Source organism: Misgurnus anguillicaudatus, chromosome 24 (assembly GCF_027580225.2).
Source record: "Misgurnus anguillicaudatus chromosome 24, ASM2758022v2, whole genome shotgun sequence".
Lineage (NCBI taxonomy): Eukaryota > Metazoa > Chordata > Actinopteri > Cypriniformes > Cobitidae > Misgurnus > Misgurnus anguillicaudatus.
Genome location: NC_073360.2, coordinates 48,554,239 through 48,566,437, shown reverse-complemented (window position 1 = coordinate 48,566,437; position 12,199 = coordinate 48,554,239). Strand labels below are relative to the sequence as shown.

At 37.9% G+C, this 12,199-nt stretch overlaps 2 protein-coding genes across 2 annotated transcripts in view; both read right to left on the bottom strand.

Moving 5' to 3' along the window:
- The window catches only part of LOC129437205 (protein NLRC3-like), a 578,808-nt gene that overhangs the window by 77,159 nt on the left and 489,450 nt on the right, over positions 1–12,199 (bottom strand). The window lies entirely within an intron of this gene.
- Positions 3,317–9,485, bottom strand: LOC141361384 (protein NLRC3-like). Its single transcript, XM_073862482.1, has 2 exons — positions 9,258–9,485; positions 3,317–5,119 (listed from the first exon to the last, which is right to left on the bottom strand). The coding sequence occupies exons 1-2, from the start codon at positions 9,425–9,427 to the stop codon at positions 3,778–3,780; spliced, it is 1,512 nt and encodes a 503-aa protein (XP_073718583.1). The 5' UTR covers positions 9,428–9,485; the 3' UTR covers positions 3,317–3,777.

Genomic DNA, 12,199 nt, shown 5'->3' with positions numbered 1-12,199 from the left:
GTGGCGCTATGATTGTAATTGATTGTTGTAACATTGATGTGTTGAGGCCAGGACCCTTGTCAAACGTATGATGTCTGTGACAGGTCGGACATTGCATGTCTGAGTTACAACAGCTTTCTCATGGCGAAAAATCAAACTTTGACAGGCCACAACGGACACGCCCCTTTAACGAAATGTCAAGATCTTCACAATTTATCATTGTGAAGTCCCTAAGTTCAGACTGAACAAATATGATGATGATCTGAATACATTTCAATGAGCAGTAAATCACAGTGTAAAACATGTTATTTCCTGCTTCCAGCAGGTGGCGCTATAACTTTTACTGAATATTGCCATGTTGATGTGTTCAGGACAGGACAATTATCAAACTTGTGAAGCGTAGGTCAGATTGGAAATTTTTAAACCTGAGTTAGAACAACTTCCTGTTTCATTGAGAAACACAGAAATTTGGCAAGCCGCCACGTACACACCCTCCATTGAAATGTCAAGATCTCCGCAATTTAGCATTGCAAAGCCCTTTAGATGACACTCACCAAATATGATGATTATCTGATTAAATTTATAGGTGGAGTTTGTTAAAATACGAAGGCCAGGAATGGCAAAATTTGCACTCAAATTACAGAGAAAATTCAAAATGGCTGACTTCCTGTGGGGTTTAGAGCTTTGCTCCAAGAGACTTTTTTGTAGGTCTTGGGGTGATACATGATCCTACCGCATTTTGTATCTGTGCGATTAACGTAGCGGGGGGGCTGCTCTATTGAATTTTTGTAGGTGGCGCTATAGAGCCATTTTAACACCCCAAGTTCTGAAGCCTATATCACATGAAAATATTCGCAACTTTTGACACGTGTGCAATGTTTCATGACTTTTTGAGCTCCTTTAGGCTGTCAAAAATGGGATTCATTTAGCGATACTTTGCGAGGCCGCAACGGACACGCCCTTTAACGAAAAGTCAAGGTCGTTGCTATTTATCATCACACAAGGTCTTGAGATTAGACTGATGAAATATGATGTTGATATGGTTAAATCTCTAAGAGCAGTAAGTCACAGCATAAAAGGTGGTATTTCCTGCTGCCTCTAGGTGGCGCTATGACTGATACTAAATTATGCCATGTTGATGTGTTCAGGCCGGGACCCTTATGAAACGTGTGAAGTTGGGGGCAGATCGGACATTGTATGTCTGAATTACAACAGCTTCCTGTTTCATGGTGAAACATCACACTTTGCCAGGCCGCCACGGACACGCCCTTCAACGAAAAGTCAAGATCTTTGCAATTTATCACCGCAACAGGCTTAACATCAGTCAGACCAAATATGATGATGATTTGATTAAATCTCTAAGAGCAGTAAATCACAGCGTAAAACATGGTATTTCCTCCTACCTCTAGGTGGCGCTATGAGTGAAGCTGAATATTGGCATTGAAATGTGTTCAGGCCAAGACCCTTATCAAACGTGTGAAGCGTGGGGCAGATTGGACATTGTATGCCTGAGTTAGAGCCACTTCCTGTTTCATGGCGAAAATGCAGAAATTTGTCAGGCCGCCACGGACACACCCTCTGACGAAAAGTCAAGATCTCCGCAATTTAACATCGCAAAGGCCTTTAGATGAGATTGACCAAATATGACGATGATCGGATTAAATCTGTAGGAGGAGTTCGTTAAAGTATGAAGCCTGGAAATGACCAAATTTGCACAAAAATCAAGGCAAAAATTAAAAATGGCGGACTTCCTGTTGCGTTTAGAGCTTCGCTCCAAGAGACTTTTTTGTAGGTCTTGGGGTGATAGATGATCCTACCAAATTTTGTATCTGTAAGTTTTTCGTAGCGGGGGGGCTGTTCTCTTGAAATTTTGCAGGTGGCGCTATCGAGCCATTTCTACACGCCCACTTCTGGCGCCTATACCACATGTAAATTTTCGCCACTTCTGACATTTGTGCAAAACTTCATGAGTTTTCGAGCGTGTTTCGCCCCTCAAAAATGCGATTCACTTTGGAGAAGAAGAAGAATAAATAATAATAATAATAATAATAATAATAATAATAATAATAAACCGAGCAAAAACAATAGGGTCCTCGCACCCCGGTGTGCTCGGGCCCTAATAATAATAAACCGAGCAAAAACAATAGGGTCCTCGCACCCCAGTGTGCTCGGGCCCTAATTAAAGGTGAACATTAATATATGTATCCCTTTTTTATTTTAAATATGATATAGTTTTATAGGAGAAGGTTTCATTGGCCAATTTTTTTCAGAGGTTTGTTTTTGGTTCAGACATCCATTGCAGGCATTCTTGGCAGTTTTTACTGAGGTTTTTTAATGTGCATACCGTCATCGGATTTATACCGTACCGACCGAAATGGAGAAGTATATTGTGCTAAAATTTTGGTCATATCGTCCAGCCATATGATAGAGAAACATTGCATTTTATTATTTTAAAATTTATAGGGGTGGTTTCCCAGACAGGGATTAGACTAGTCCTAGACTAATAGCTGTCCAACCTGAAAACAACTTGCACTGACATATTTTAAAATACATCAATGACCTTTGTTTTGCCTTAAAATGCACACAAGTAATGTTTTTAGTAAGGTGTGTTTGTTAAATAATTAAACTAAGGCCTAGTCCTGGCTTAAGCTAATCCCTATCTGTGAAACCACCCCATAAAACATTATTTCTGAATGTTCTGTAAAAATATTGCTGTAGAAAACACAATTCACTTATTTGGTTTAGATGTTGATGATTTGTTTCATTTAAAGTCATCATGGTGGTGATCATTTTTTGTTTTAGTTGGACTCTTGACCCTTGACTTTTTGTTTGCTAGTTCTTCCCTGGTTGTGTTAACTTTGTGTATATAAAACACATTTGTTATGCTAATGTAAAGTTAGTGTTATTCTGTAGCAGTTGGTAGATAAGTTGTTGTTTTAAACATTGTGTGAAAATTAAAACATGAAATTGTCATAACGTTTGAAAATGGTAGAATGTAACATTCATCTAACGTTCAGAGAACACAGAAACGTTCTTAGAACGTCAAGAAAACTGAACACTTTTTATATTGGCAGAATGTTGGGAACTTTTTTGAGATTGACTGCTGATTTATGTACAACATTAAGAAAATGACTTTTGTTAGAAAAGATTCTTCCAAAGTAAGAGTTCAAAATAAAATCATAAAATAATTAAATTAATTGTATTAAAGCAACACAATTGTACTGTTGCGTTTTTTAACCTCATGTGGGAGCCGTAAGCCAATCTTACATTGAAAACTACATAGTGTTGCTTTAATATGTAAACAGTCATGTGATTGTTGTCAGTTTTACTTACTTGAGTTTTTTGGTTTCTTTAATCACAAGCTGCAGTTTCACAAGAACTTCATCTGCTGTATTTTTATCTCCAATAAATTTATTTAGATCAAGTTCATCCAAATGCTGCTCAGACATCAACAACACAAAAACTAAAGCTGCCCACTGTGAAGAGGAGAGTTTGTCATTTCCTACTGATGAAGATTTCACATAATGTTGAATCTCCTGCAGCAGTGAATCATCACCCAGTTCATTCAGACAGTGAATCAGATTGATGGATTTCTCTGGAGACAGATTCTCATTCATCTTCTGTTTAATGTACTTAACAGTTTTCTCTTTCTTGTAGGAGCATCTTCTCATCTGTGTCAGTAGATCCTGTAAGAGAATCTGATTGGACTCCAGTGAAAGACCCAGAAGAAAACGCAGGAAAAGATCCAGATGTCCATTCTTACTCTGTAAAGATTCATATACAGCTCGCTGATGCAACTCAGACAAAAAAAACGGTTCTTGATGATTTATGTTTAAGTCCGCTCAAAATGTTAGAAAACCAACCTGGTTCAGGATCAAACACATTTGTGTTGTTGTTTGTGAAGGAGATGTGAGCATAAAGAGCTGCTAGATGTTCCTGGATGCTGAGATGAACAAAGCAGTAAACTTTCCCCTGATACAAACCAAACTCCTCTCTGAAGATCTGAGTACACAATCCTGAATACACTGATGCTTCTGCTACATCAATGTCACACTCTCTCAGGTCTTCATCATAGAAGATCAGATTGCCTTTCACAAGCTGCTCAAAAGCCAGTTTCCCCAGTTTGAAGATCATGTCTTCATCTTTCTTCTCATAGTCCTTCTGATGTTTGATGTTTGTCTGAATGATCAGGAAGTGTGTGTACATTTGAGTGAGAGTCTTGGGGATCTCTCTTCTCTCTGCTTCACTCAACATTCTCTCTAGAACAGTGACTGAAATCCAGCAGAAGACTGGGATGTGACACATGATGTAGAGACTCCTGGATGACTTCAGGTGTGAGATGATTTGATCAGACAGCCTCTCATCACTGATTCTCTTCCTGAAGTATTCCTCCTTCTGTGGATCAGTGAATCCTCGTACCTCTGTGACTCGATCAACACACTCAGAGGGGATGAGATCAGCTGCTGCTGGTCTGGAGGTGATCCAGATGAGAGCAGAGGGAAACAGATTCCCCTTGATGAGGTTTGTCAGCATCACGTCCACTGAGGTTGATTCACTTACATCACACAACCTCACACTGCTGTGAAAATCCAGAGACAGACGACACTCATCCAAACCATCAAAGATGAACAACACTTTATATTTATCACTGGAGATTTCCATTTCTTTTGTTTGTGGGAAGAAAAGATGAAGAAGATCTAAAAGACTGAGTGTTTTGTTCTTCATCAAATTGATCTCTCTGAAAGGAAGTGGAAATATGAGGTGGACGTCCTGATTCTCTTTCTCTTCAGCCCAGTCCAGAATGAACTTCTGTACAGAGACTGTTTTTCCAATGCCAGCGACTCCCTTTGTCAGCACACTTCTGATGTGTTTGTCTTGTTCAGGTAAAGGTTTAAAGATGTCATTACATTTGATTGGTGTCTCCTCTGTTGTTGTTCTTCTGGATTGTGTCTCAATCTGTCTCACTTCATGTTCATTACTGATCTCTCCACTTTCACTCTCTGTGATGTAGAGCTCTGTGTAGATCTCATTCAGTAGTGTTGGGTTTCTCTTATTTGATGTTACCTCATACAAACACTCAAACTTCTTCTTCAGATTTGATCTGAATGTCTTCAGGACTTCAGCAAGATCAGAGTCATGACTGTAAATTAAAAATGAATATATCAGATTATTACACAAATACCTGAAAGAGTAAAAATGTATAGAACAAAATGTCATATTTCCATCATAAGACACAGGACATATTAATGGTTTGTGAACCATTTAGGCAAAATAAAATCTACTACTGCGCATCTACTCTTAAACAAAATAAAATCCTATGATTTACCTGAAACGAGGTGTCACGATTCTGTTGTTGTTTTACTTATTGTTTAATCATTCATTCATTTGTTATTATCATTTAACCTTTGTGTGGTGCTTGGGTCTGTGGCACCTGTTTTTAATGTTCACTAAAATAAATATTATGCAATTAATTGTTGTTTCAACCTCAGATTCATTGGCCTTGGCTCATTTTCTATGAAGAACATGAAAATAAACAACTTTATAATGACTGTACACTGTGTACCCCCCTACACATTTATATTACATATGTGGTGTTCGGGTATAAGAGAGTGAAAATTGAATGTGCTATGTAACTTCACTTTGTTTTTCACTTATCTGGGACTCCTGTGAGTGCATGAGTGTGTTTGTTTGTATTTATGTCTGTACATATGTGATTGATGCATGTCAGAGTTTTGTCCTTCTGCTCTTGCTATTACCGTGCAAGGATACAACATATTATATATCAAGCATGAACACTCGTCTGTACCCACTGTCCCAAACACTTTACCTTTTGTCTAACAGGAACCATTCTACATTGTGTGTGTGTGTGCGTGCGTGTGTGTGTGTGTGTGTGTGTGTGTGTGTGCGTGTGTGTGTGTGTCCGTGTGTGTGTGTGTGTGTGTGTGAGAGAGAGAGAGAGAGAGAGAGAGAGAGAGAGAGAGAGAGAGAGTGAGAAATAGAGAAAGTAAAATTTCATATCCAAGTATGTTCATCATTTTAGGTTGTAGCCAGTAGCAACACATTGTACTGCAGTGTGTGTGGACATAAGATGGACAGGAAGACACAGTATATGTGTATAAAATGCAAGAAATGCATACGCAACACAGGAAAAATCTGCTTCTTATGTGTTGTGTAGGCTGGCATGAACAGGTTATGTGTTCAGTGTGGATGATGTGTTATGACATTGCATCTGTTCAGATGGGGCTTGTGCTGTGTGACTGACACAAATGTGTACAATTTCAAACTAAGTTCAAATAATTAAATATCAAAGTGATGAAAAACTTATTTAAGATTACTTATTTTTCCCCAATATCTGGTGGAGAATAGGATTTTCTTCTCTTATTTCATTATCCCAAAAACAAATAGCACTTTAATCTATAACTAGTCCTCTACCAATGGTAAATGACAAATATTAACCATAAATTATGTCTATATTACTTGCAATAAGGCTAAAGTAAACATCTGTAAACAGTTTCTCATGAGATTCAGAGGCACGTGTACTAAAGTATCGTCCAAAACTGCCTACTTTTCTAAAATGTAGTAGAGGAAACAGTACGTGAACAGAGTAGTACGTCCGAATCCTCAGTATTCATTAAATCAGTAGGCAAGAAATCCAAGCAAGCAAGCATCGGATGGACACTTCTATCCCAGCTTTTGATGCCACGGAAAAGCAAATCAATCGACCGGACACCAGCCAATCGGGTGATTTTGATACGTTACACGGGGCTGTTCCTCAGCACCCTGACTTCACGCACAGACCGACCAGGATTTACCAAAAAGTGCTCAGCTGATTCATGAAAATAAAGCTGTAGAATTGTCACAGCTGTGTTGAGATGACAGTATGTGATGGTTTATTAGAAAAATACATTTAAATAAGCTGCTAATACTGTGTATAATATGGTAAAAAATTGATATTATTCTAATTTGATTTAATTTTATTTTCATAGTGTTTAAACTATTGAATTTTTTTTAGTCTCAGCAATTTAAGTTTGTACTGTTGGTTGCTTTTGAAACATTTGATAAAACTGAAATTTAAAATAAAAATGTAATTTAATTATTTTTTACAAAGATAAATGACAAAATAAGTTTGCAGTTACATATTAAAGAGGTCATAGTAATATATATTTAATAAAAACAAGTGTAACACAAAAATCTATCATGTTTTGTTGTGTTACTTTTGACCCACCTGTGTGTTACTTTCGTCCCTGCTGTCAAGGTCAAAAGTAACAATTCACTTCTCTTGTTTAAAGTGAAATTATACAGAAGTCGTTTTACATTTGTTCAAAATTCCAGCTGGTTTTGATAGACCACACTTGTGAGTTATTGACCACAACAAAAATATATCTCTGTCTAAAACATTAACTTTTAAAATTAAGTTTTTCTGAAAATGGCCCCTGCTCACCCCTATTTATGTTAAGTGAAGTCAAGAAAGACTCATATATATATATTTTTAGTTTTTTAAAACACAACAGTTCAACTTAAAATGTCAGGAGATACATTGTTGACGTTACTGTTAAAAATGCACTTCCAATAAAGTGAGTGTTGGCAAAACCGGTTGTCATTTTTAATGTTGAGGCAGTGGGGGTGTTGGCAGCTACTGGAATGTAACTAACAAAGTAACTTGTAATCTAACTTAGTTACTTTTAAAATCAAGTAATCTGTAAAGTAACTTAGTTACTTTTTAAAGGAGTAATCAGTAATCAGTAATCAGATTACTTTTTCAAAGTAACTGTGGCATCACTGCTAAAATGTATATAATCATATTGCCTGCATTGTCTAGTTTGTATTCAAGCACAGCTGTCATCTGACAATCGATATTAAATTACAGTCTGCTTGTTTTACTTATTTTTTGTCCACTATAAAATAATGTGTAATATAATATCTGTAACACTGACAGAGACCGTAGTAGAGTTGTCAAGTTACTGATGCAAACAGGTGTTAGTGCACCTGTCCCTCATACACACGCATACGTTTTCATGTCTGTTATTAGGTTTGTTGGAGTTCATGCACCGCTGTAAGAATCAACAGGTGGATGACATCAAAGTACCGTGAGAGCGATTCCAGAAATCATACGGAGAAGTCTGATTTCGAGTCGCTCTCGCGGTATTGTGATGTCGTCCTCCTGTCGGTTCTTGTGTTTCTGCATGAACTTGAACAAGTCTACTACGTTATTGTTATGATTTCGGTCTTATTGGCTGCTTTGTCTTTGTTTCATTATGTGTTGTGTTTTTGTTTTGACAGCTCCACACGTGCGCGTCTTCCACCTGGTGATCTCATTACCTCTGACTTCTCTCACCTGCGACCCGCACCTGATTCTCATTATTGTCCAATCCGGTTTGATTTAAATTCCCCTCGTTTCCTTTGTTCTTTGCAAGTTCGTCTTTGTTTGTACCTGCCCGCTAGCTTGTCTAGTTCTAGTCCTGTCATGTCAAAGATCTGTTTCTAATTATTTGGATTATTCAACATGCTCTCTGCTGCCTTTTCTTCTTCAGATTCCCCGTCCCGCTGTCAGTCTCTCCCGATTGGTGTGTCAACCGTCTAACCTCAGTGAACACTCTGTCGGTGGATTCTCCGAGCGCCTGTCTACACCTTGTGCTGTCCAGTCGCAGTGCGCTCTCGGGCGCGTAATTCTGCGTATATTTCGGACTGCTACAGTGCGCTGTCCAGCACGGATTCTGCTGATATCTCTGACCGCCTCTCTCTTTCTGTGCCCCGCCAGGAAACTCTCTCTGTGCCCCGCCAGGACGCTCTCTCTATACCCTGCGAAGATTACATTGTGTTTCAACTGATTTAGTGGATGTCTACAGTTCTGCTGTGTTTCCCACTTTGAGTTTTGCCGTACATACATCTGACTTTATTACATGAAGACATTGAGTGTTTTTCCATACACATACATATACATTTACATTTACACTTATTACATGAAGACATTGAGTGTTGTTCTCTTATACATACCTACTGATTGTGTACATCAATAAAAACCCTCTGCACTGGGATTTCTGTGTTACGTGGTCCTTGACAGGTATGGGTCACATGATAATGTCAACATGGTGAATGCTGTCCATACTAACGCGATCATAGGTACTGTCTTAGCGCACGTTAAGTAGGTACCCAGTGAAATTCAGTACCTACTCAGTAAGTATGAGATTTCAGATTCAGCTTAAGTAACAAAAATATATGACCACCACACGAGGGTTAACCATTATCACCTGTTTTTTTATCATTGTAATCCCACTCACCTGTGTTTGTTAGTATATTTTGCCCTTGTGTGTCTTAATCTTTGTCGGTCTTTGTTGTTTGTTTCTGAGTGTAATCCTTCCTCAGCGTCTGCATTATAAATATTCCTGTTTTTGTAATCTTGTGTCCTCGTCCTTTGTGAAGTTAGAGAGTTTGTAACACGAGGACTCATGTTTTCATTGAAGTCTTGTAGTTGATTCTCAGATTGACAGTCAGATTCTGTTCTGATTCGTCTGAACGGCAAGAATGAGAATCAAGAATCACTTTACACTTTAATATTAGTGAGATTTTTCACATTACTTTATTAACTCGACAGTTTTTACACTGCTGTGAATGTAACTCACTAATAAAACTCTCATATGATCTTTTCATTTTCACTTTTTTAATACAAAGACTGTAAATTTAAATGTGTGCTTTCACAGATGTGTCTCTGTGCATGAATATGTCTGATAATGAAGAATAATTTACACAATTGTAAAAAATGTCAAACTACAATAATAGTAGTAAAGATATTTTATACCTGTGTGCGGGTCTTGTCTCTTCACTCTTAAACTCTATTGGATGTTTCATAGACGCATCACTCTTCATAGACACACAGCTGAACTCTGAATCTGATCTCTTCTGATGATCTGAACTATAACACACAACACATTTAATACTTAAAGTAAATACATTACTAATATTAAACATTACTGAAAAAAACAACAAAAATTACTAATATTTTTTCAATGATTGTGATAAAAATAAACACACAATATTTTTCTATAATATAAATGTTATTTAATAAAGTGATTCTATAAAGTACCTGCATCCTGGAGAAAAATCTTCATCTGTTGATGTTTGTGTTTGATCCATGATGAAGCTGCAGAGGTGAATCTGATCAATCTGATCTCCACAACTGATACTGAATGAAAATAACATTCAGACACAAAATAAACTTCAAATCAAAGTGAATAAACAGACATTATAATTCAGATGAATGAATACAGAGTTTTGAAGAAACAACTGCGTCATCAACACAACTACACAAAATTAGCTCACATTAACACAAATTAAATTAAGAGCCCTGCTGAAAAAAAAAACAATAAAACCATTAATTTTTTTATTGGTTCTAATGGAATATGGCCCAAAACTATATAGCACCAAAAGTGTTTCTTTGCTCGTAATCATAGAAGAACCGTTTTTAGTGCCATATAGCAACGGTGAAGCACCAGTGAAGCACCTGTGTAGAACCATATAGTGCTATGTAGAACCATATTTGGTGCTATAGTGGTTCTATATGGCCCCTGTATCTACACAGGTGCTTCACTGGTGCTTCACCGGTGCTATATGGCACTAAAAACGGTTCTTCTATGATTACGATCCAAAGCAACAGTTTTGGTTCTATATAGCACCGTTTGATTTTTTAGAGTGTGTAGTGGTTTTAATGGGAAAAGATCCTATTGGTATTTTAATGGAAACCATTATAATTTTCTGTAATGGTTTTATTGTTTTTGTTATATAAACTGTTAAATCTTTAAAGAAACTATGAATGAGGAAGTGAAAAGCGTCTCATCTCACCTGAACACACCTGAACACTCGCTGTCATCACAATCTGACTGGATTCACTTTCTCAAAATACTACAACTTTTACATCAACTACACACACAAAATACCTGTAAAGCTGTTTATACATGTTATATTAATCACTTTGATCATCGATGTGTTAAGAAATCAACTCTACCTGCTTAAAATGGCGGAAGATAAACACGAAACAATTTACTTTCACTTTCATCTGGGGGGTTCCGGCAAGATGGCGGCGTGAACAGTCAATTTTTGAGCTCTCGATACCAAAGTTTTAATAGGAAAACAGTTAACGCAGCTACCAGCGAAATTTCTATTTGGTCTAAATAGTAAAGTATTTTGTATCACTCGGAAGACATATTTCATCCGAAAACATGCCTAAATCAGCACAAAAACGGGTTAGTGAATCCGGGAAACTTGATTCACGTGTACCTGCTGTAGACGATCATCAATACGAAAGCGGGATGACTCAGGATCTGGATGAAGATGAGTTTCCACCATGCCCTATAACTCCAAACAAACCTCCACTTGCAAAAAAACCGACATTAGCCAGAGTTAATGCTGGAAATATATCCAACTCTGATGAGATTGTGACAAAGCTCGCTAATCTTATCAATACAAGAAGTGATGCATTGGAAACGATGGTGCAAACAGCCTGTGCAGAAATTAAAGAGATAAAAAGCAAAATGCTCTACATGGAGAAACGACTGGACAGGGGCGAACAAACAACCAAGATATGTATGGACCGGGTAATGGATTTGGAACGGTATGGTAGGCGCTGGAATCTGCGGCTCCATGGACTGCCAGAAACAACCAAGGAGAATGTTCGAGAGGAGGTAATCCGCGTATGTCAGGAGATGTTACCACACGAAGCGACGAAACTACCAGATGCCATTGATGTCGCTCATCGACTGGGAACCAAGCGTGTTAATGAGACGAGGCCCCGCGCAACAATCATTCGGTTCACTGCTAGAAGAATTAGAGATGCAGTATGGAAAGCGGCTAAAGGGAGCGAGTTTCTCCGGAATCATCGCATGCAATTTAAGGAGGACCTGACGAAGGAGGACAGAGATTGTAGACAGAAACTGTGGCCCCTGATCAAAAAAGCACGCGATGATGGCAAATCTGCGTACTTTGTCGGAGGTCGAGGATTCATTGAAGGACCTGTGGTTCCGGGGTGCGCGGAGTAAAGGGGCTACGTTTGGCTACTCAAAGTTTCTAAAAAAAAAAAAAAAAAAAACTACGATGCCCCTGCATTGCACTTTAGTAACTACTATATGTAGTTTCAAATCCGGGTCACAACTTGTGTTCAAAAGGTATGACCAGTTCGTAAAAATGTTTTACTGTATGGTTTATATCCAACCAGTATGTTGATCTGTTG